General features: G+C 43.8%; 1 protein-coding gene across 1 annotated transcript; it reads left to right on the top strand.

Annotated features, from left to right (window-relative positions):
• The first annotated feature begins 690 nt into the window (after window positions 1–690).
• Window positions 691–24235, top strand: trip11 (thyroid hormone receptor interactor 11). The gene is made up of 19 exons (XM_086049198.1): window positions 691–1111; window positions 2562–2638; window positions 3894–4004; window positions 4784–5086; window positions 6063–6131; window positions 6238–6403; window positions 7141–7508; window positions 7580–7678; window positions 8996–9193; window positions 9510–12257; window positions 12338–12478; window positions 13831–14024; window positions 14096–14259; window positions 15195–15298; window positions 15377–15476; window positions 17024–17105; window positions 17197–17311; window positions 20006–20128; window positions 21824–24235. Exons 1-19 carry the CDS (start codon window positions 973–975, stop codon window positions 22157–22159), a joined length of 5637 nt encoding a protein of 1878 aa, XP_085905324.1. The 5' UTR covers window positions 691–972; the 3' UTR covers window positions 22160–24235.
• Window positions 24236–24339: the final 104 nt, after the last annotated feature.

Here is a 24339-nt window from a genome sequence, read left to right on the forward strand (position 1 = left end):
CAAATGTTTACATTTGTATTTGGTATTCAGAAAATGTTTGCAGGCCAATGTGACCTGCTGCATTTAATCAACAAAAAATAATTTTCAGAAAAATAGGTTTGTCCACTGGAAAATCCCAGATATTAGTTAACATTTTAAGTTCAAATGTTTTTGATTTTGATGTTAAATGCTTTTTTTCAACCACATTGGAGGAAAATTGGGGAGAGTTTGTGTGTAAAATTGGGGGTGAAATATAGCGTGTGTGCATGTCTTATTTTAAATAGGAATGGTGAATATTTACAAAAATGGGGAGGGTGCAGAAATATCTAATTCATAACATTTCATTCATTAAAGTCAAATGGGTCTCATGAGGATAAACGCAATAGAAATAAGGGTGGATTAATATTTTATGGCATTCCTCAACTGTCGTACATGTCACCACACACACAGCATCATACAAAATCTTGGAACCAGATCCGCAACGAAGTCCTCATCGTTTCGCCCTCACGTCACCATTTCAAGAATAATTCGTTGAAATAAATCGTTTAGCGACAATATAACGGCGCTTAAACCGTAGCCCACTTGACTACAATAACCACGTAGTCCCCAAATTCATGACATTAACGCTCCATTTGATTCGCGTCGCATATTCTCACTGGCCCTTTAAAAATGGTTGGTTCTTCATGTCCAATCCCACAGTGCACCGCGGCGGTTGTGTCCACGTCACAGGTGACAGCCAGCCGGCCCCATAATGGCTGCCGCAGCCGAGTTGGCAGTCTAATGAACCGAACCGATGAAAGCTGTTATATTAATGCCAAGGTAAACTATCGAGGGGATAATTTACCCCATTTGTTTAACATTGACAGTTTATCTTAATGCCTGAGGTCACTGGCTAACCGAAGCTAGGCTAAGATAGCTCACCGCTCCCCGGTCGACCTCACCGATCTTCTGTTTTGGTTCGGCCGTGTTGTTGTTGTGGAGCCACCCGAAAAGATGTCATCGTGGCTCGGCGGGATCGGCTCAGGCCTCGGCCAGTCGCTGGGCCAGGTCGGCGGCAGCCTGTCGTCCTTCACCGGGCAGATATCTAACTTTACCAAAGATATGTTGCTGGAGGGAGTGGAAGAGGTCGGAGGTAAGTCGCCACATCATCACCATTAGCAGACCACTTAACTCTCTAGTTGTCCAACTTCATGATTATTTATTATTTCATGAATGGGTGATGTTTAGGATGCAATCACGTGGCTTCGCAATGAGTTTGTCAATTATCAATCATTGTTTCCCAAAACAATGAAAAGGGGTAGGATCACAATGCAACCTAATGAGTTGGTCGCGTAATTGTGTCCCAAAACAATGTAGCCAAAATCAACATCATATGACTACCTAATTAGTCTGTATCTCACTTGTTTCCCCAGGAAATAAAATCATGTGGCTAAACAATAAGCGTCACTTGTTTCTGAAAGCAATATAGAGGATGGAATTACATGGCATTGGCTACTTAATGAGTTTGTCTATTGTTTTTTTCGAATGCATGTAGATGTTGGAATCACTTAGTAACCTGATAAGTTTGTCACTCACGGAATTCGCAAAATATGTACAGGATGGAATCCCATGGCTTTCCAATGAGTGTGTCACTTGATTTTTTTACAAAATGATGTAAAGTGGACCCTCGCATTGTAGCGCCTGCGGAGTCACAAATTGGCAGATTTTTTTCCCAATAATTGTATATTTTTATTTATTTATTTATTTATTTTAAATCAACCCGTTGACTTGACAAGACTGTTGCAGTCTTCATTTGAAAGGGTTTTTTCCAGGCATTTAATGCAGCCTCTTCCAGTTCTTGTTTGTTTCTGGGAGTTTCTTCCTTCAGTCTCTTCAGGAGGTGAAATGCATGCTCTGTTGGGTTAAGGTTCAGTGATTGACTTGGCCAGTCCAAGACCTTTCACATTTACCCCCTGATGAAGTCTTTCGAGTTGGTAGTTTTGGGTCATTATCTTGTTGCATGATGAAACTTGTGCGTTATGAAATGCTAATACATAACGGGAAAGTCTATACACGGGCTAACAAACCAAGCATGAATATCGTGTTAGTTCTAAACCTTAACTTATATTGAAACACAAATGTTAGAAACAACACATACAGATAGACGATAGAGCCATACTTAGGCATACATTCTATTATTGCAACTGCAATAGATTTACGGCATTTCCATTAATTTCAAGGAGAGACATGATTTAACTAATCCTCCTCCATATATGGAAAATAAATGTCTGTACTTGATAATGATAACCTGTTGTTCAATGTGTTATTTATTTTGATGGTTGGTGAGACACTGGCCAATGAAACTATAAGGGGAGAGTTCAATGTATTGACTGCATAGGACCTTCAATGTGTTGTTTGCTTGCATGTCATGTGAGGGTGTTAAAGCAGATCTCATGTGCCGTGATAGGGACACGTGCTCCGTGTTTGTTTCCATTCTGGAACTGCATGACATCACATCGGACATATGTGAATGCGTTTCTTTCCGAGTGGGGAAAAGAAGAAGATAAGTGACTGTTTCTGTTGTTCTTTCCATGTAAACGCAGACGCCGCTACAGAGCTGCAGTTGTCCAATTCCAAGCTGGCGGACGTAGAGGCTACCTTGTCCTCTCAGAAATTTGAGGTTGGATTATTATTATTATTTGTATACCTCCTGCTTGATAAAGTCTTACTTTTGCTTGCACATAGATGTGCTTTTCAAATTCAGATTCCAACTAGAAAGATGGCGTGCAAAGGCAGTATTTCCATGTGTATTTTTTTAATTATAAATAATTTTTTTAAAATATTTATAATTACACTGGTTAACAGCAAATTTGAATCAGGGATGATGTTTCTCTACGAATATTTTTTATGCTGACTGACAATTTATTTACCTTTTTTTTCGAGCACATCAGGTTTTTGAAGTATTTTAATTTTTCTGTTTTAAGTTTGACCTGTAAAAGCTTGCGCAGCATGGATTTTACTATGCATTGTAATTTATAACTATATTTCTGAAAATAATTCCACCTGCCATATTATTATAATTATTGTAATTACTATAATTGTATAATTGTAATGATTATTAGTTACAATAATAATAATACTACTAATAATAATGATTTATCATTATTAAAACCTGGTGTGCTAGAGAAAAAAACAAAGGCAGATTTGGAAGAAGCGCAAAAAAATAATCTAGAAAGGTTTGCTTGCATCTCTGATTAAGCAAATTAGTAAAAAATTGTTAACCAGTGTTATATAACATATTTTTAACAGCTACAGTATTAGATATGATTTTTGTTAAATACATTTTCTCATCCCAAATGTTGTGGTTTACTTTTAATTAAAAGACAAATATTTATGTATTTATTATTATAAGACATATTTGTACAAACTGGCAAAATACTAATGAGCAAGCTTTTCGCTGGATGAGATCGACATCTCATTAATTTATAACTACAATAATTCAGTATACTAAAAGATCCCCGTCTAGAATTTTATTAATATCAGGCTTTCAGATGTTTTGCGCCGTCTTTGAACTGCGCCATAAACAATAAATGGAGCTCCACAGATGCCACCTGTTACTCTGCCAATGCAAATATGTGGACACCGGTGCTGCTGTCAGTCGTTTTATCGCAAACGCACATCTTAGGCACCTATTTGTCGTGGAACTTTGCTACACGGGTATGGTTTAGTGTCCTAGTGCAACTTGGAGTGTTTAGCGATAAGATTATAATCATGCTGTTGACACGACAGGAATGGTTAGCATCTCGTTTGCTTGCTTGCCTGCTTGTCGTTTGGCTAACAGCCCGCGGACATCTGACAAACGCTCCTGTTGACTTTTTTCGTGGTTCAACGCTGCGGGGACTTCATTGTAAGCAACTGCATCCTTTTTGTTGCAGTGCGAAAGGTTGAAAAAGCTCCACGCCGAGCTGGAAGAGAAGCTGGAAGCCTCCGAGATCCAAATCAAGCAGCAGTCGGCCGACTACAGGACGCTTCTGCAGCAGAAAGACGTACGAGCATCAACTTCAATTGGTTGGAATGCAACAATTTTTAAGTTTCTCAGAGGGCCGGGTGATATTGCCTTAAAATGTTATTTTTCCAGAAAAATCCAGTTTGTATTTTTAATCCCACCCCATTTTGCTTATGGAACAAGCAAATGACAATAACATGATACTATTCTACTGTATTTTAATGTTTAGTAATGATTATGATACTTAAAGCGGAAGTCAACGCAAACACATTTTTTTCAAGAATATGTTCCCAGCAGGCCCACTAGTTGAAACACGACATTCTGATTAATTTTGCGTTTGTGGAATATAAATTAGGCAGCAAAATGCACTCGTTTTTAGCCATTTCTGGGGGCGGCCATTTTGTCTTCTGTCGACTGAAAATGACATCACAACTGCTCACGACGACCAGTCACGGCAGACCTATTATCTGAATCTGAGTCACGATTGGTCGTCGTGAGCAATTGTGACATCATTTTCAGTCGACAGAAGACAAAATGGCCGCCCCCAGAGATGGCTAAAAACGAGTGGATAACACTTATTCTCAAACGCAATATTTATCAGAATGCCTTCTTTCAACTAGTGGGCTTGCTTAGAGCTTATTCTTGAGAAAAATATGTTTGCGTTGACTTCCGCTTTAAAGAGCTTCATATTTCTTAGGTGATATTTGGTGTAAAAAGTGTAAAAAAAAACACTCATTACATTAGTGTGTAAAAAAAAATAAAATAAAAAAAAAAAAGCAACCATTACTCCAAACACTGAGGTGCCCATGTATCATCCAGGTGGAGATCAGTCACCTCAAGGCCCGACAAAGCGGCCTCCAGGAGGACGTCCAGAAGCTTCAGCGCTCGGTCCAGTCCGCCTCTGCCGCCCCCGTGCTGCCCGTCACCACGGCCTCTTCCAGCGTCGCCACCACGGCATCGTCCTTCCTGTCCCAGCCCTCTGTGTCCCACCATCACCACGGCTTCCATGGCGACGACATGGACCTCGGTGAAGTCATCTCGTCCCAGCAGGAGATCAACCGGCTGGCCACTGAAGTGCTGCGACTGGAAGCCGAGGTGGCGCACTGGAGGCGCATGTCGCAGGTTAGGATGAGGATGAGGTCGATTTAAGAAGTTTATTAGTTGGTTGGTTGGTTGGTTAGTCAGTTAGTCAGACTATCTTCCTGAGCTTTTCTGCTTACATTTAAAATATCATTTTGGTTTTTAGTCATCTATATTTGTGGTTCCTGATTGAATAGCTTTGAATTGAATGGAATTTCAAGTCACATTCCAATTGAAAATCACAAATGGAATCTCAAATTATATTTCCAAATCAATTTAAAATGATATTTCCAAATCAGATTAACGTGATCATTGTATAAGATCATTTCCCAATTGTAACATTTCATTTGTAAATTGATTTGAGATTAGTTTTCCCAATTTGGAATTGCCAAATCTATATAGTCACACTTCAATTTAAAATGAAATTTACCAGAACAGTTAAATTTACATTTCCAAATTGCCCATTCAGTTTCCCAATTGAAATGTCCATTTCCAAATAAATTTCTATTAAACCACACCAACATTTTTAGCAAAAGTGTATTGTAAATTTCAGTGTAGAATGAAATTGATAGTCAAATGTGATATTCAATTAACTTTAAAGTTAAATAAAAACAAACTACATTTACATTTGAATTGACTTGAATTAAATACAACAACAATCATTTAAAAAATACAAAATTAAATAGTTTCATTTTCAAGTTAATCACATGTAAATGTCAAATTATGTCAAGCAACATTTTAATTGGAATTAAATTGAAAAAAAGAAACATTTCAATTCAAAATTAATTTCTAATGAATACATGTAATTTTAAATTAAAATGTATTATAATACGTTAAAATTCATTGAAATGTCTAATTCAATTGAATTAAAACGTCTAATTACAATTAAATTAGATTATTTACAGATTATAAACAAATAAAAACACAATGTAAGTAAAAACATTAAATTCAGTATTTAATATTCAATATCAATTCTTATACCGTTGATGAAGTCACAGTTTTTGAATTGCTCCTTTAGGCATCGACAGCAGCGGGGGCGGGTAACTCTGACCAGGGTGAGATTCTCAAACTTCAAAGAACAGTTCAGGTAAATCCCCGTAAGAGAAAAATCAATCCCAGTAAAATGCAAAGCTGCCTCGACACTTAAGCAACACTGTGAGACTTAACCTTAGTTTTTTTTTTTTTTTTTGCAGGAACTGCGGGACAAGATGAGCCGCGAAGTGGACGAGCACCAGCACGAGCTCGCCGCCCTGCAGGACGCCCAGCGCCAGAAGATGTCCGACCTCAGCCGGCGCCACCGGGAGGAGCTGGCCGAGTATGAGGAGAGGATCGAGGAGCTGGAGGAGCAGCTACAGAATGGTCTGCAGATGTTTCTCCTTGAATATGTGACCACCGCCGATGAGGTTACGGTGAAAGCCCTGCCCCCAAAATCCGCATATTCCATATCTGTTGCCTGGTCGTCTTTGGAAAGTAATAATAGTCAAAGTGATACATATTGTCCATTAATGCCACAGCACAAACTTGTGTCAAAGGACAGTGACATATGACATATTGCTGAAGTATACACACAATGTGTATTTTATATGCATCTGTTCAATCAGTTTCCCTCACACTCAGTGGAGAATTGTTTATATAAGTGAACAATATGATCGGAGCAGTTTACTGTGTAATCATCAACACCATGCATCTAGCTTGTACACCGTCATGTACCCATTTTGCCTAAACGACTTCAATACAAATCACCTTCAGCTTAGCTTCGTCAATAGTATTGACGAGCATGCCCGTCTAAGTAAAACCTTAGCACGAACAGACGTGGCATCACACTAATATGCGCACTAGAGCGGAATTTATTTTGGACAGCGTTAGAATCAGTTTCACTTTGCGCTGTGCATGATATGCAAACAAAACGGGAACCGTCAAATGCTAGTGTAAAAAAAAAACAAAAAAAAACACCATCAATGATTGAAACCTGAAAAAAGCACCAATATTCTTCAAGATATCATAGATTCACCCCCCCCCCCCAAAAAAAATCAGCGAATGCTGAATTGCGTGTACGCGAGGGTTCAGTCGGCTAATCACCAAATGTCCTTCTACAGGCGCCTCGCCAGCCAGCTCCCCATCAAACCCTTCCAAAGATCTGGAACTTCAGACCGCCGTCGCCACCCTGCACAAGGCCGCCGAGGAGCGCGAGGCCCGTCTCTCTGAGCTATCCGCCGGCCTGGAGGAGGCGGAGAGTGTGCGGGCCTCTCTGCAGTCCGAAAGGGACGACGCCCAGGAAGAGAACGCGGCGCTGCTGCAGAACTACGCCCGGCTGCAGGCCTCCGTGGAGGAGCTTCAGGCGCGGGTTCGGGAGCAGGAGGGCAAGGCTATGCAGAAAGGCCAACTGGAGCATGAGATCCAAGTGCTGAGGGACAACCTCGCCGCTTCCGAAAAAGAAGCGGAAAGACTGAAAAGCTTGCTCGGGGTAAGCCAGTCCTAGGTTTTCACCACTCCTAATGATTGCTTTCAATTTCGGTCATTGTTCTCCCAAATCAGGCAGAACCACAGGAGGAGGTCGAGCATGCCGATATCTTAGAATTGAACACCATCATCGGCACATTAAGAGAAGAGAAGGAGACCCTGGAGCAAGAAAAGGTGTGATCATGTCATTTTCATGGGCGGACTCACTCATTCGAACCGTTCCTTGAAATTAACAGAATAAATCCCCAGTCAAAAAGAAAAAAAAGAAATAGAAATAATCAGAATACCTTGAAATAATTTGGAGGGTAAGAAAATAAGTCAATGGTACATTTGACTACGCACTGGCATACATGTTATCAAAAAAATGCCATTGCTCCTCTCACCAGTTTTTAATTTGAACCTCACAATAGATGAACACATGACTAGAAATAATCTATAGTCATAAAAGGTAACGAATGACATGCTTACGACGACAATATATCGTGACAATTTTAATATCGCGAGATTGCCGATATTGTGACATCCCTAATAGTCATAAAAGGTAACGAACGACATGTTTACGACGACGATGTATCGTGGCAATTTTAATATCGCGAGATCGCCGATTTTGTGACATCCCTAATAGTCCTAAAAGGTAACGAACGACATGCCTACGACGACGATATATCGTGGCAATTCTAATATCGCGAGATTGACGATATTGTGACATCCCTAATAGTCATAAAAGGTAACGAACGACATGTTTACGACGACGGCGATATATCGTGGCAATTTTAATATCGCGAGATTGCCGATATTGTGACATCCCTAATTGTCATAAAAGGTAACGAACGACATGTCTACGACGATGATATATCGTGGCAATTTTAATATCCCGAGATTGCCGATATTGTGACATCCCTAATAGTCATAAAAGGTAACAAACGACATGCTTACGACGACGGCGATATATCGTGGCAATTTTAATATCGCGAGATTGCCGATATTGTGACATCCCTAATAGTCATAAAAGGTAACGAATGGCATGCTTGCTTACAAAGATGCAAAATGTTCTGTGAAGCTTCACCATTCATGGGTTGACATTCCCGGATTTTAATTTATTTGTTTTTAAATCTGCGCTTTGTTATTTGTTCAAAATCACATCTGTTAATTGTCGTTGTATTCAGGCAAGGCAATGAAAATATTCCCATGGCAACATTTGGTGGAGTCTTGGTTTTGTTGTCAGGTTTAATTCAGCGATAGCTTCTGCTTCTCTACCGTCTACTTTGCCGTTACAATTTCCTGCATTCCCTGACATTTATTATTGCGTGTAGATGTCAAAGGGTGAGTTTAATGACTTAATACAGTTTTTATAAAGTGCTAGGTTTATATGCATTTGCAAATCCTTTTACGGAGGGGAGATTTTCCCTCTGTAATAATATCATCTAAATAATAATCAATTTGGCCCTTCATCATCCGACAGCGGATTCATTCTTTGCTTCCCTCCCAAAGCTCACTCTGCATCAGCGACTGAGCGCGGCCGAGGAGAAAGTGGATAGTGCAGCTCGACCATCTGAAACCGAGTCGATGGAAGACCTGAAGGAGGCGCTGGAAACGCGAGAGAGGACCCTGAAGGCCACGCAGGAGGAACGTGACACCCTGCTGACCGAGCTCGACGAGCTAGACCGGCAAAACCAGGAGGCGACGCAGGTCCGACCAAACTTGTCTGAACCGTTAACGCGCGGCTGCCGCATTCACTCGTGTTATATTTTTGTTCTTCTTCTTCCGCTTTTCGATGCTTCTAAAACTCACTCTCAACCTCTTCAATCCTTTCCAACTTCAAAAATATTCATCCGGGGCGTCTGAAAACCATAATTCGGTATTTTGAAATGTTTCAATGCTCGCATTGTACATCCCAAGTGTGTTTAACTATTTGAATAGCATTTCAGTTCATCAGCACATAAGCATCCAGTTTTATTACATAAATTCTCTTTTGCTAATTGGTCATTCCCCCTGACTTCCCCAGCATCTGATCTCGGTGAAAGAGCAGCTGAAGAAGGCCGAGACGGAGCACAGCGCCGCCAAAGACCGAAATGGATCGCTTGAGCAGGAGCTGGAGGCCCAGAAAGAAAAGATCAGCCAGAGTGCCTTCACGCTCAACGACCTGCACATGAGCAAGCAGCAGCTGGAGGGCGCCGTCCGCGACCTGAAGGACAAAGTGAAACAAGCTCAGGAGCAGAGCAGAGAGGCCCGCAGAGAAACGTCAGAGCTGAAGAAGAGCTTGCAGGAGAAAGAGGAGCTCTCGGCAAAAGAAACGCTCGGTCAGACCGGGAGGACGAAAAGGGATGAAAGCGAGCTGGCGGTGAAGGAGAGGCAACTTTCCGACCTTCGACGAGAGATGGAGGAAGTGACGTCGCGGGAATTTGAGCTGAAGTTGGAGAACGGGAAGTTGAAAGAGGCCGCGGGGAAAGCGGAGGACTCGTCGAAGGAGGAGCGGGCGGCGGCGAGCGGGACGTTGCGGGAGAAGGAGGCGCGGATCGAAGCCCTCACGCTGGAGAAGGAGCGGCTGGGCCGCGAGCTGCAGCGGGCCGAGCGCTCGCTCGCCGAGGGCGCCGAGCGGCACGAGCGCGCCGTCGAGCTCAACCGGGAGAAGGACGCGGAGATCGGCCGGCTGCGCCTGGACGGCGAGCAGCTGGCGGCCGACCGCCGCGACGCCAACCGGTTGCTGGCCGTCGCCGTCGCCGGGCAGAAGCAGCTGACCGACCTGATCCAGGAGAAGGACGCCTTCGCCGAGACGCTGAAGCGGAACGCGGCCGGCGCGCGGGCCGAGCGGGAATCCGGCATGGCGGCGGCGAGGAGGGAGGCCGACGCGCTGCGCCAAGCGCTGGAGGAGAAGGACAGACAGCTGGCGGCCATGAAGGAGGACAACAGCCACTTGAAGGAGGAGATGGACCGCGCGCGGGATCAGCAGAGCAGACCCCCGCGCGCCGTGGACACCATCGCCGAGCTGGAGGCCGAGATCACCCGGCTCAAGTCGTCCAGAGGCGGCCTGGAGGAGGAGGCGCGCGGCCTCCGGCGCAGCCTGGAGGAGCAGCGGGCCTCGCTCCTCCACTCCCGGAGCGAGCTGGAGCGGGCCGCGCTGGATTTCGACGGGCTCCTCCGGGCCAAGGACCAGGAGCTGGCCGGACTGCGGCTGACCCTGGAGAATCGAGGTCCCGCCGAGTCCACGATGGAGCGCGGCGACGTCATACTGCAGGAAGACAAGACGGCGTCTCTGAACCAGGAGAACGGCAACGAGAAGCACGACCTCTCCAAGGCGGAGCTGGAGCGGCTGGTGAAGGGCATGAAGGAGAAGGAGACGGAGATTAGCCGGCTCAACGAGACCAACCTGTCTCTGGCCAGCCAGCTGGACCAGATGGCGCTGTCCCGTGACGAAGTGGGCAAACTCTCCCAGGCGATCCTGCAGAAGGACCTGGAGATCCAGGCCCTTCACGCCCGAGTCACCGCGGGCGGCGGGAGTCAGGACGTCCTCTTCCTCCAGCAGCAGCTGCAGGCCTACGGCGTGGAGAGGGAGCAGGTCCTCGCCGTGCTCAACGAGAAGACCCGGGAGAACAGCCAGCTCCGCTCCGACTACCACCGCCTCATGGACATCGTGGCCGGCAAGGAGGCGGCGCTGCTTAAGCTGCAGCAGGAGAACCAGCGGCTCTCCAACTCGGGCGACCCGTCGGGGAGCCAGGAGATGTTTAAGGAGACCATCCAGAACCTGTCGCGCATCATCCGGGAGAAGGACATCGAGATCGACGCGCTGACGCAAAAGTGCCAGACGCTGGTGACGGTGCTGCAGTCGTCGGGCGGAGGCGACGGCGACGGCGGCGGCGGCGGCGGCGGCGGGGTCAGCAGCAACCAGTTTGAGGAGCTGCTGAAGGAGCGCGACACGCTCAAGCAGCAGGTGAAGAAGATGGAGGAGTGGAAGCGGCAGGTGATCACCACCGTCAAGAACATGCAGCACGAGTCGGCGCAGCTTCAGGAGGAGCTGCTGGGCCTCCAGGCGCGGGTGTCGGCCGACGGCGACGCCGGCTCCAGGCTCTCGGCGGACTACGCCGGGCTCATCGAGAGCTACGAGCGCAAGGAGCAGCGGCTGGGCGACCTGAGCGCCGAGCTGACCCGGGTCCGGCAGAGCCTCGGCCAGCTCAGCGCCACCAAGGATGTCCTGCTGGGCCGTTCGGACCCCTCGGCTCCCCAAAGCAAAGCTCAGCCCGGCGCGGGCCCGGACGCCGCGTCCCTCCGAGCCCGGCTGGCCGAGCGGGAGGACCTGATCCGGACCCTCCAGGAGAACAACCGCCGGCTCTCCTGCTCGGCCTCCTCGTCGGAGAGCGAGCAGAGGAACCGCGCCGGCGAGCTCCAGCAGGTGCGAGCCAGCCTGGAGGCGCTGCAGAGGTCCGTCCGCGACAAGGACCTGCTCATCAAGACCAAAGGGGACCAGCTGGCTCGGGTGAGCGAGGCGCTGCGCAACCGCGAGAGCGACAACGAGGTGCTGAAGCAGGCCGTCACCAACCTGAAGGAGCGCGCCCTCATCCTGGAGACGGACGCCAAGACGCTGAAGGAGGAGAACGAGCGGGTGGCCGCCCGCTCGCGGGAGAAGGAGTCCGAGTTCGCCGCGCTGCAGGAGACCAACATGCAGGTGTCCATGCTGCTGCGCGAGCGCGAGTTTGAGCTCGGCGCCATGAGGGACAAAGCCGCCACCGTGGAGAAGATGCTCAAGGACAAAGAACAGGTCGGTTGACCGAGCGCGAACATTTGGACTTTGGCCCCGCGGTTTGAAAGAGCTTTCATGTTGTCGTCTCTCCGGCGCAGGGTAAATCGGGCGAGCTCAATCAACTCCTGAACGAGATCAAGTCCATGCAGGACAAAGCGCTGGCCTTCCAGCAGGAGCGGGACCAGGTGGTGATGGCGCTTAAGCAAAAGCAAATGGAGACCACGGCGTTACAGACCGAGGTGGGCATGTTCACTTCGCTTGACTTTATTGTCCCCAAGGGAAATTGTCCCGCAGGCGAAAAGTAAGGACCCACCGATATGGATTTTCATCCGATTTTTGGCAGATTTAAAATTCAAATAACTGATTAATCAACTGATTTAGTTTGGGAGGGGGAAAAAAAGTACGATAAATAAAATCACTTTTTAATGCTTACGGCAGAACATTTGACTGCTTTATATTACTTTGTCCTTTAGTATTTGTTTCACTTTACAACAGAGAAAAATCGTCAATAACCGGACGATTGTTTTTTTTTATATTATTTTGTTTTTTAAAATTTATTTTGGGGTATGGGGGGAGGATGAATGTTCGAATGTCCTTATTTTCTCTTATAATTTAATGCCTTAAAGCGGAGGTCAACCCAAAACATATTTTTTTCAAGAATATGTTCCCAGCAGGCCCACTAGTTGAAACGCAGCATTCTGATTAATTTTGCGTTTGTGGAATATAAGCAGCAAAATGCACTCTTTTTTTAGCTATCTCTTGGGGCGGCCATTTTGTCTTCTGTCGACTGAAAAATGACATCACAACTGCTCACAACGACCAATCACGGCTGACCTGTTTTCTGAATCTGAGCCGTGATTGGTCATTGTGAGCAGTTGTGATGTCATTTTCAGTCGATAGAAGACAAAATGGCCGCCCCCGGAGATGGCAAAAAACTGGTGGATTAACACTTACTCCACAAACGCAAAATTTATCAGAATGCCCTGTTTCAACTAGTGGGCTTGCATAGAACATATTCTTGAAAAAAAAAAAGGTTTGCGTTGACTTCATCTTTACTGTGTTAAAAAAAAAAAAAAAAATCAAATACCAGCCGATTAAATCAGACGTCCGATTAATAGGGAAGAACAAGAACATTTTTGAGCACAATGTACAAAAAAATTAATAATAATACAATATTAAATACTGTACAGTGTTTTCTTCTAAAGGACATATTGACATTTAGCTTCCAAAAAGTGCAGTTTTATTTCCTCCGTTTCCTTTTTCTGTTTACCACCCTTCCCTGTTTATTAGTTTGAAACGTGTCAATCAATCGAAACGTTGAAACGTCAGTTTTAATTACACAGCGCCGACTCGCAACGCAAGTTAATTTGAGGCACGTTACACGTTGAGCCGGTCAATAACCACACTTGTCCCAAAAAAAAAAAAGACACCTCAAACAGAATCCAGGCTCTTTGCGGTGACCATTTGTCTTAGGTTGAGATAAACATTCAATAAACAGCGCTTTATTAACCGAAGGCGCGACTAGGGAACAACGGGCACAACAACAGCCACCGAAAAAAAAAAAAAAAAAATTGTCGGTGCGTCCGCGCAGCTGCAGCACGTGCAGGACAAAGAGCAGCGTCTCAACCTGGAGCTGGAGCGTCTGCGCAACCACCTGCTCGAGATCGAGGACTCGTACACGCGGGAGGCCCTCGCCGCCGAGGACCGCGAGACCGAGCTCCGGCGCCGCGTGGCCCTGCTGGACGAGCGACTGGCCACGTCCTCCAGCGCGGTGGAGAGCGCCAGGTCGGCATCGAGCCCAACCGAAGTGGAGCTCAGCGAACCGGGACTGTTGACGTTGTCAATTGCGTTTGCAGCCAGCAGGCCAGCATGCAGGTGGAGTCGCTGCAGGAGCAGCTGAGCGGCGCGGTTAAGCAGCGGGATGACGCCCTCCTGCAGCTCGGGACCTCGCAAGAGCAGGTCAAGCAGTATGCTGTTTCCCTCTCCAACCTGCAGATGGTGCTAGAGCAGTTCCAACAAGGCAAGAAGCAGAGTCAACCGTGAAATCTGATCAGTCATTCAATGGGATTAATCGAACAAAGGAAAACAACTACTTCTCATTTCTTTTATTTAAATAACACGCACACATAAGATGTCTAATATTTCATATATTTTGTACTGGTATTTGATAAAAATGTCAGGAAATGCATAGAACAGCTGAACTTTATTTGCGATTTCTCAGAGGTACTTGAAGTGGTGGCACATTGAATTGGTTTGAGTGTGACTGGTTCATTCTGAACACAGCCGCATCCCCAGTCAACCACATTAGTTTTGTTTTTACGGATCCTTTAGAAAATATTTTCTTCAATTGAGTTCTACATAGTTCAGAGGTGTCTTTTTTTTTTTCTTTTTTTTTTAACACAAAAGCTATTTATATCCACTTTTTTTTTTTTTACTTTTCTAAGTTTTTTTTTTTTTAATCTGTGGTATTTTTTAAAAATGTTTTATTTTTCATTTTCATTTACTGTTCTTTCTTTTTTCTTTAAGGGACTGATTGATTATTTTGTGTAAAGGCACCACTGTATTACATTTAGCAATTTTTTCAAATGAATTAAAAAAAAAATTTCACACGTCACAAAGCCACAAACAGCAGCAGAGCTGCAGTGTTGTTGGTTGCACACATTATTGTTGGGGTCTGATTTCTTCTGCCCTTACACAAAGTTTCTCCACTCGTGACTTGGCAGCTAACCAGCCTATGTTATTTATTTATTTTTTCCTCACCACACGTAAATGCTCTCATGTCAAAGCCAAAAGCTCGGTCCCTAAACCGGCTGCTTTCAACATGGCTTTTTAGAGAGGGTGCTGAGTGTTTTGCAATTCCACTGTTTTTGACCAAAGCATGTCACAAAAAATGAATTATAACAAGAGAATTAATTTGTGGAAACGTATCATAATGTCTCCTTTGCTGGCGTTCAGAGGAGAAAGCCATGTACTCGGCAGAGCTGGATAAACTCAGGAAGGAGAAGGAGGAGTGGCGGAGGAAGTCAGAAAAGCTCGAAGATCAAGCGTCTGCCCTTCAGGTGCTTTAATGGCCTCGTGGTTTAATTGCACCTCAACATAAAGCCAACTAAGTGTGGAAAATGACATTCACGTTGCAGATGAACCTGGACGAGGCCAACGCAGCTCTGGAGTCGGCGTCCCGGCTCACCGACCAGCTGGATTATAAAGAGGAGCAGATTGAGGATCTGAAGCAGCAAGGTGACAAAAAAGAACAACAACAACCTTTATTGTCCAACCCCCCCCCCCCCCGCCACTGTGGGGAAATTCCATCTCACACACGTTAGCAAGCAATTTCCATAACTTTTGGCTTGGTGTTTGGTCCACCTCCAGAGCCTCACCTCGCCCCTGCTGCCTTTGGCCTTTCCCTTCTAACAACAATGAAGTTATTTTCTTTTGGCTTGGAATAAAACAAATGACCCAAGGACTTTTCCAACATCGTATATGAAGGCCGCCTTGTGCCGGGTGCGGGACTCGCTCTCTCCGTGATCTCCCGAAATGCCCGTTTTGCAAGTTTAGAGGAACATTGTTTCCACTGTTTTGTGAATCGTACAAAGCTTCACTGACTATTTTCAGTGTTGGAACCTCTTTTTCTCTCGATAACGTAAAAACTCAATTGGCAGCTTTAAAATCTTTTCTTGGGTGAGGTTAAATTGTCTTGCTAAAAATAGGAAAGATCAAATGGAGAACAGGCGTTGTCAGGGAGTTGTTCCTTGATTTCTTCAGTGAAGGCAAGAATTTTTGATGACTACAAATTGATGGATAATCTAAGAAATGGCATTATAATGATGTAAAGTAAACTTATTTGATTTTCAAAATGAAATCCAGTGGTGTATGTACATTTTTTTATTTTTTTTATTTTAAGTTTGTTTGATCAAATAATATGAAAATTAACCGTGTGTAAATGAATGTAGTATTTTCCTTATTTTAATTAGTGCTGTCAAACAATTAAAATTTTTTAACGAATTAATCGCAATTTTTTTCCATAGTTAATCGCGATTAATCATATTCTTCACCTACAATTTTTTTACAACGCTTGGAACTGATATTGACGGTACTTGAGTAATATCTTGGAATTAATATGGAAACAAATTTAAAAGTGTATTTTGATTCAAAGACCGTTCTAATAGCTTTCTTTGATCCTTGAATATGATTATGTTCTTGTAAAATACAACTGCTGAACAATACACTAAAGACATACAACTAATATGGTATTTGAATTTGGCTTTGTAAAGTGCGCAAATTATTTTGGATTTCCCCAATGAGCCATCGAGCAAATTTTTTAAGTAAAACTACACAAAAATCCATCTTTGTGACAGTGACCCTGCAAAGTGAGCAGAGGCAAGTCGCCACAGCAAGTAAATAAAAGTGAGTTAACTGAGTTAATTTTTTTTAATGTGTTATAAAATTGAAATTAATCTCCATAGTTAACGCTTTAACTTTGACAACCCTAAATTTAATGTATGGGATTGTTGTTGTTAAAATGTGTTTGTTCAACCTGATATTGGTTTGAAAACAAAATGACCCAATGACCTCTCCTCCAACACCTATGAATTCCCCCTTATGCCAGGGGCGAAACTTTCTCCCACGCTCTCGTTTAGGCTTTAACGAAACATCTGATATGACTCCGTCTCGATGGGTCGTGTTTTTGCAGACCTGTTTTATGAGCTCGTTTGTTTGTCCTCCTTATCTGTCTGCCACCTATGGAACATGTGTACGGAGTCACAAGTGCCTGTGTGTGTTTGTAGTGGACGTGAGACAGGAGATGTTGGAGGAGGCCCAAAAGAAACTGATGAACCTGCTCAACAGCACCGAGGGCAAGATTGACAAGTCGGTGACACGATTGCCGCTGAATTGATCTTCGTTTCCCTCACGCAACGGACATTCATTCAAATTCCGTTTCAAATTTTTGTGTCCCCAGGGCCCTAATGCGCAACCTGCTTCAGGGTTACTTCCACACGCCCAGAAACAAGCGCAAGGACGTGCTGAGGCTCATGGGTAGCGTGCTTGGGCTCGGCCGAGAGGACGTGGAAAAGGTCAGCGATTTTTTTTTTTTTTTTTTTTTTTTTTAATTTTTTTTTTTTTTTTTAATTGAAGGCCGTTTTCGCTTCAACTGAATGACACGATTGTGGTACGATTTGCACGTCGGAATAACGCCGCTCCTGTTGCGACGCGCCTCGTAAACGTGCAAGCACAGTGTCGTGTGTGTGTTCAAACGGCCCTTTCATTAATGTTCCGTTAATTAACGCAATATACTATATATATATATATATGACTTGTTTTGTCAGAAATAGTATATTAAGACATCTTGGAATTGTATTTATGAGCATTTCAATGACCTAATTTGAGCTCTTTTTAATAATCACGCATCATTCAATGCTTTTTTGACAGAGTGCATGTATATAATTTTACATTTGGGAATCAAGTTCTTAATTTGTGGTTTCTGAAACAACAAAGTAACAGGCCAAAACCAAGGAAACATTTTTTTTTTTCCATGAGCGCTTTGAGCACATCAACACCAAAAAACAACATACTTTGTTATTTTTGAACAAGTCATATATATATATATATAGTATATTGCGTTAATTAACGCGGCTTTCATTGTCGTGACGACTGGGGGCGGAGCCAACGTGTTGAGACCAAGCGATGGCTACCCGGTGTTGCCAACTTTAGCGGCTATTTTTCAAAAAGCCGGCAAGCATAAAAAATGTTTTAACCCCTGCATTGTGCAAACAAGCTGGAAATTGAAGGGTTAAAAAAATGAAAAAGGGATATGCATATGTTATACCACAACTGATATTAGTCAAAAACTTTGCAGTGAAAGAAGCAATAATCGTAAAAAAATGGCCACGAATATGCTGAAAGGCTCATAAAATCAAACAAAGACCCGAGAGTTGAAAATGGCTGCAGCGAGCTTGAAACGCGCATTTAAAAATGTAAATTAGCTCTTTGCGGACCACAAGAAACCCCAAAAACTTCCACGAAAGGCAGGGGGGGGGAGCTTTTCTTTCTTATCCAGAAGGTCTGGCAGCAGCCCCGAGGAACCATTCCAACCCTCCTAAAGGGAAACAGATACGGCAAATTGGATGACTGCGCCCCCAAAGACAAAGAACATTTTTATGGGCTTGTACTTTTGTCATGGTGGGTCCCTCTTGTTTTTTTTTTGTTTTTTTTCTCCCCCACCACTGTCCTTCCCCGCTCGTGTTTACACCCCCCCCCCTTACGGAATGGCAGAGCGCTCTAAGTGCATCCAGCTGTGAGCAAGCGACGTCGTCGACGAGGGAGGATGACAGCGCGGTGAGACCGCTTCCTCTTGCAGCGACGTGTCGAGTCAGCAAAAAAATACCCCGCGGGTCTAATTATGCTGACGGAGTTGGGGGGAAATGAGGCCCATTATGTCTTCGGCAACTTGTCTCACTTTGCCGCAAAATTGCCGCAACAGATCTGGTATTTTTCACCCTTGTGGCGTTTACGCAGAACCTGACGAAGGAGGAATACGGACTCGCTTTCACGCAGAGACACGGCATGTTGCTAGTGGATAATTAGATGATGCCGGCGTTAACGTTTGGCGTGACATATTACAATGTTTCACAATACATCATTCAGGCCTCGCTGTATTGCAGATTTGTAATCTACCATCATTTTTCTTTTTCTTTTTTTTTTCTAAGCCTGTAATAGTATCAAAACCGGAAATCACGATACTCTAAGACATGAACCCGGCGCCTTTGGAATGGCACTAAGTGAGTGCACCTAATCCAAATAAAGCCATTTGAGCACATAGTGCTCCTAAACTTTAAATCATTACAGTGTACGCACAACTGTGCATTCTGTTTAGCTTCATGCTAATACACAATGCAAAACACCATTGACAGGCTAATGTGTAGCATCAATGGTTGCAGTGTTGTATCCCTTTTTTATTTTTTTATTTTTTTTGCAAATATAATGTAGGGCCTGACCAAGTCATCGGTGGCTGATTTGATCAGCTGCTATTTGCTCTTTTAAAATAGGATTTTTTTTTAACACCCTACAACTGAAGACCAAGATAATAACATACAACACTCCTCCCTCACCCAAAAAATGGCAACAATAGGAAGATTTTTGTTGACATTGTAAAAGAGTCAAATGTTCTGCCTGTGAAATTCTTTGTTGTCAGTCCTGAGGGACCAAAACCCGAACTTTTTCTTATTTTTAAGTCATCGGCCGATGAAACTGTTATCAGAATTTTACTCTGCCAAATATCGGTATAGGCCACAAAAAAATCAAAAATGTCTAAACACGATATTCTGGTTAATATTGCGTTTATGGAATAAGTATTAAGCAGATTAGTCCATCCATTTCCATCCATGTCATGGTGCTGCCGTTTTGGCCTAATACTGCCCTCTGCTGGTCACTGAAATTGACGTCAAACAGCCCTCTGGCTCGCTTTACAAACGTTACGGGACCAAACCCAGAAAACGGGTGAGCTGTGACGTTCCAATTGCGATCCCGAGATATACAAGTATTCAACCTTGCTCTTCTCACTCATCTACTAACATCTTCAGTAAATATAAAATAGAACTCCGCACCTCCTGCGTGCTAAACAGCAAAGGGAGCTCTTTTTTTTTTTTTTTTTTCCTTCGAAACAAACCTCTGAATTCACTTTACAGGGTCTTTTAAAATGTTTTATTTTACGGCCATGTCGCCCAGCCCGAGTTATTGCTGATTTCCAGATGTTGTCTTTTGTGGTCCAGATGTCGGAGGAGGACACGGCTCGCGGCGTGAGTGGCTGGATGTCGAGCTGGCTCGGTGGCCGAGGCGCGCAGAGCGTCCCCAACACTCCCCAGAGGCCCACCAGTGGAAGCGCCTTTAACACGGTAGGAAGGCGAAACGATGCCGACACATGCGACAGTGACTTGGCCGCCAGCCCATCGGGCATCTTTCCATCGTTCATGGCATCGCTTCTCAAACATAATTGTAATGCGACAGTGAACCCTGGCTATTCGCAGAGTATTGATTGTAGATGCTTCAAGTTGGCGGCAAAGCACTAGTTGTGTCCAAATGAATGTCTATGTCTCAACTTCTCGTGTCAACATAGTTCCTTGACAACAAGATGCCACCAGATGGTGCCAAAGCATTAGTTATTTTTTGGCATGGTCACAAAAAAAGTGACTAGGTGAGTTAAAGGAAAATCTACAAATGTATCGGGGGATCACTGTACCCCTAAATGTCACTGGATTTTTTTTTTTTTAAAAAGCGTATTTTCTAGAAAAACTAGTTGGAAAGTAATGTTAAATTGATTTGTTATGCGATGAGAATGATTTCAAGTCAATCTTGAGAAAATCAAATGTCTATATCGCCAGGTCAAATAGTCTTATTTTTCCAAGAGAAAGTTTATAATCTTGTGATATTAAAGTATAATGAGGTGAATCATATTTACCTGTCTTAACAATTGAATTTCATAAATACATCTTATATTCTTGTAATAATGCTCATTTTACTCTGGGGAAGATGCCTTTACTCTCTAGCATCTCTTGGGAAACCTTTTGTTGTTGAGATTTGAGAACTGAACTCCACAATAAGCAGCACTTTGGCAAATAGTGAACATTTTTTTCAAAAAGGAAGCTGTTTAATTCCACTTCCAGTTTACCGTCAAATTTAACATAAATCTTTGTAATTGCACTTTGTGTATTTCCAAAAATGTCACATACAGTTCTGTTTTTGGAGTGAATGGAGGCTGGCATTATTTAACTCATTAAGGCCGCGAGCGCATAGCCGCGTTTCTACCACCAAAGCCGGGAGCGCGTATACGTCATTTTCATTTTTTTTAATCCAATTCTCGGTCTGCTAGCCACTAAAACGCATCGGAATATACACGTGATGGTGTCGTGACTCCTCGGAAGGTGTCGGTAATGTTTGCCAGTAATGTTTGACGCCGTCGAAGTGAAAAACTGTGAAAAACGAAATGAGAAAACTTTGTCCCCTAGCATAATGCTAATGTTAACACACAATGGGAAACACGATTTTACTGTATATGATCCATCGATTTTCGATGCAGTTTATATGGGGGATAGGGACCGGGCTAGCCCCTGAAAAATCGATAATCTGCAAATATTTTACGCCCATTTAATTACAATACAGTCCTCAGTCATATATCATTTATCCTCTGTGAAGAGCTGAGCCTCCATGAACAGCCAAAGCCGTCTGTCATCACTTTTGTCTTTGACTGCCCCCTGGAGGCTAAGATGGGCACAATGGAATGTGTAGAAAAATTGCTTTTTTTTTGTTTTGTTTTTTTTCAATTAATTTCTTTAATTTTGTCAAATGTTATTAAAGTACAATATTTTAGAGTGCTATATATCATTGAAAAAAAACCACATTACAACTGGAGATAGAAGTGATTTGAGTTACAATAGTGGTCACAGAACAAATTCAATTTTTATCTCAAGGCACTATCTTATACTCTTATTCAAATGATATGACGTAATTTATTGTAAATTATTTTGTGGCTCCTAAATTACAACTCGCAGTTTGAGAAGAATATTTTTTTTTTTTTATTCTTTCTTTAACAGTCTTTCTCAGAGATGTTTGTCAAGTTCCTGGAGACTGAGTCGACGCCGTCGCTCCCCCCGCCCAAGCTTCCCGTCCTGGATATCAAGCCTCTGAGCGCCCCGCCCTCCAGGAGAACGGCGGCGAGCGGCGCGGCGACGGGCAAGTCCGGCAACCCCTTCCTGGCTCCGCGCTCTGCTGCCGTGCCCCTGTTGGCCGCCGGCGCCGCCATGTCCGGCGGGCCGGCCGGCCACCTGCTGATGAAGCCCATCTCGGACGCTTTGCCCACATTCACGCCTGTGCCCGTGTCGGCCGAGGCCAGCGGCGGCGCTGTGCTCAAGGACCTGCTGAAGCAGTGAAGCGGCACAATCCGATGTTGGTCCTATGCAGATGAATCAAAGTGCTTCCTTGTAAAAATCTGAGCAGCGCGAGAGCATTTAATGCAATTCTAAAAACAAACAAACAAGTGGTTCAAATAGCTGAAATCCCCCCAAAAGGTGACTTCAAACCAAAATGGCCGACTTCCTGTTTGTTTTCAGGTATGGGTGCTTCAGGTTGTGTTCGGATTCGTACACTCGTTCTCTCCTCAGAATCACTGTATAGTGGTTCCTTGTGGTGCAAGTAACCGGACCTACGAGTTTTTCAAGATGCGAGCAGACGTTCGGCCGGTTTCTTTGCTTTGACTTGAGAGCAAAAAATCAAGCAGGACTTTGGAAGATATTGAACAATTCTTCCCAAAAGCTTTAAGTTGAGCCTTTATGTTGCTTATTGCCACTCCCTTTTGAAGTTAACTGTCCAACTAAACATAAAACAAAGAGTGTTACGTGTTTATTTAAAACAACCGTTGTCTTTGACTTTAAATGGCGGAAATTAACCCCAAATTTGCTTACTTGTTGTGTCTTTTGAAACATTTTTGCGGGTCTACTAGTGATCATCACAGTGACTAAAACACAAATTTCGCGTCACCCATCTGGCTAGCTTGGATTTTCTAGCAAATGGACAAAATCTACAAGGCAAGTCCTTCTTCAAAGGACCGCTGAAAATTGCCAAAATTAACCTAAATGGAAGATTTCCGGTGTCTTTTCTAGTATGGGTTCTTATGACTATTTTGCCGGGAAACAGGCTTTGTGGGGGGAATTTTTAAAAAATCTAGAGTGTGCTACTATTAAGTTAAAATGGCTTGTTAGAACCAAAATGGCAAATTTCTTGAGTGGCATGGCTTCTACAGACATTTTTTTGGGGGGGAGGGGTCTACTCATGATAGGCATGCCCCCCAAATTTCATGTTGCTGAGGGAGAGGTGCTTATTTGAATCAACCCACTACGTGACAACAATCTACCATGAAGGACTACATTTAGAAGGGGGAAGGGGCTAAACTGATTTTTTTTTATCAGTGATAGACCTGCGTCCCAAATTACATGTCATGAAGGGTAAACGGCTTGTTTAAATTCACCCACTACATGACAACAATCTCCCATGAAAGGCCACATTCAGAAGGGGGGGGAAAAAAAAGTAGATTGCCTCCCAAATTACCATAAAAAGTCACATTTAGAAGGGGGGAAAGCTGATTTTGTGTTTTCATTAACAATAGACACGCCTTCCAAAAATATTTTTGCTAAGAGTAACTGGCTTATTTGAATCAAGGATTCACGTGACAACAATCTACCATGAAAGTCTGTATTTACAAGAGAAAAAAAAAAAACCAACAAATTTTCTCCAAAATGCCTCGCAAATCTCATGTCGCTAAGGGTAGCTGTCTTATTTGAATCGACCCATACGTGACAACAATCTACCATAAAAGGCCACATTTAGAAGGAGGGAAAAACAGATCATCTCCCAAATGCCTCCCAAATTTAATGTCGCTAAGGGAAACCGGATTATTTGAATCAACCCACTCTGTGACAATAATCTGCCATGAACATTTGGAAGGGAACAAAAGCACTTTTTCCATTTGAGTTTTTTTTTTTTAAACATGTCCCACTGCATTGTTTCTTTACCCAGGTGACCTTGTGAACGTCTCAATTCTCAGCCTTATTTTTTTTTATTTTTATTTTTTTTTTAATAAATGTCAGTGATGTCGAGCACGCAAGCAAGCGGAGTTGCCAAGCATTCTGCGGCCGCGCTAACCCGCACAAACTACACAACAACACGTGTCCAAGTCATAAAGGGCATACGTAAGCAATGCTACTATTACACAATTGTACATGTTTATTGGGTGGGATTGTTTTCTTCTACTCGTGGGCAAAGGTTATGAAGTAGGACATCCAAGTGCCTGTTATTTTGTGCAAAGAACTTGTATAATCAGGAGTGTACATGCTTGATAGGAATATTTATATTTACAGACTTGTTTGTACAATTATCTTACTGTAAATCCGGGACATTTTTTGTAAATTGGAGGAACTAGAAAAAAGAAATAAAATGACTTCTGCCCCCTGTTGGTGGCTTAGCTTGATGTGAGCACAAGGCATGTAGGGTGGGGGGACGGGAGGGAGGGGGTGGTGGGGGCGTGGGGCGTCCCTTTCTGGTCTGATGGGATCCA

Source organism: Filicampus tigris, chromosome 13, assembly GCF_054856515.1.
Source record: "Filicampus tigris isolate MCC_2025a chromosome 13, RoL_Ftig_1.0, whole genome shotgun sequence".
In the NCBI taxonomy this organism is placed as follows: domain Eukaryota; kingdom Metazoa; phylum Chordata; class Actinopteri; order Syngnathiformes; family Syngnathidae; genus Filicampus; species Filicampus tigris.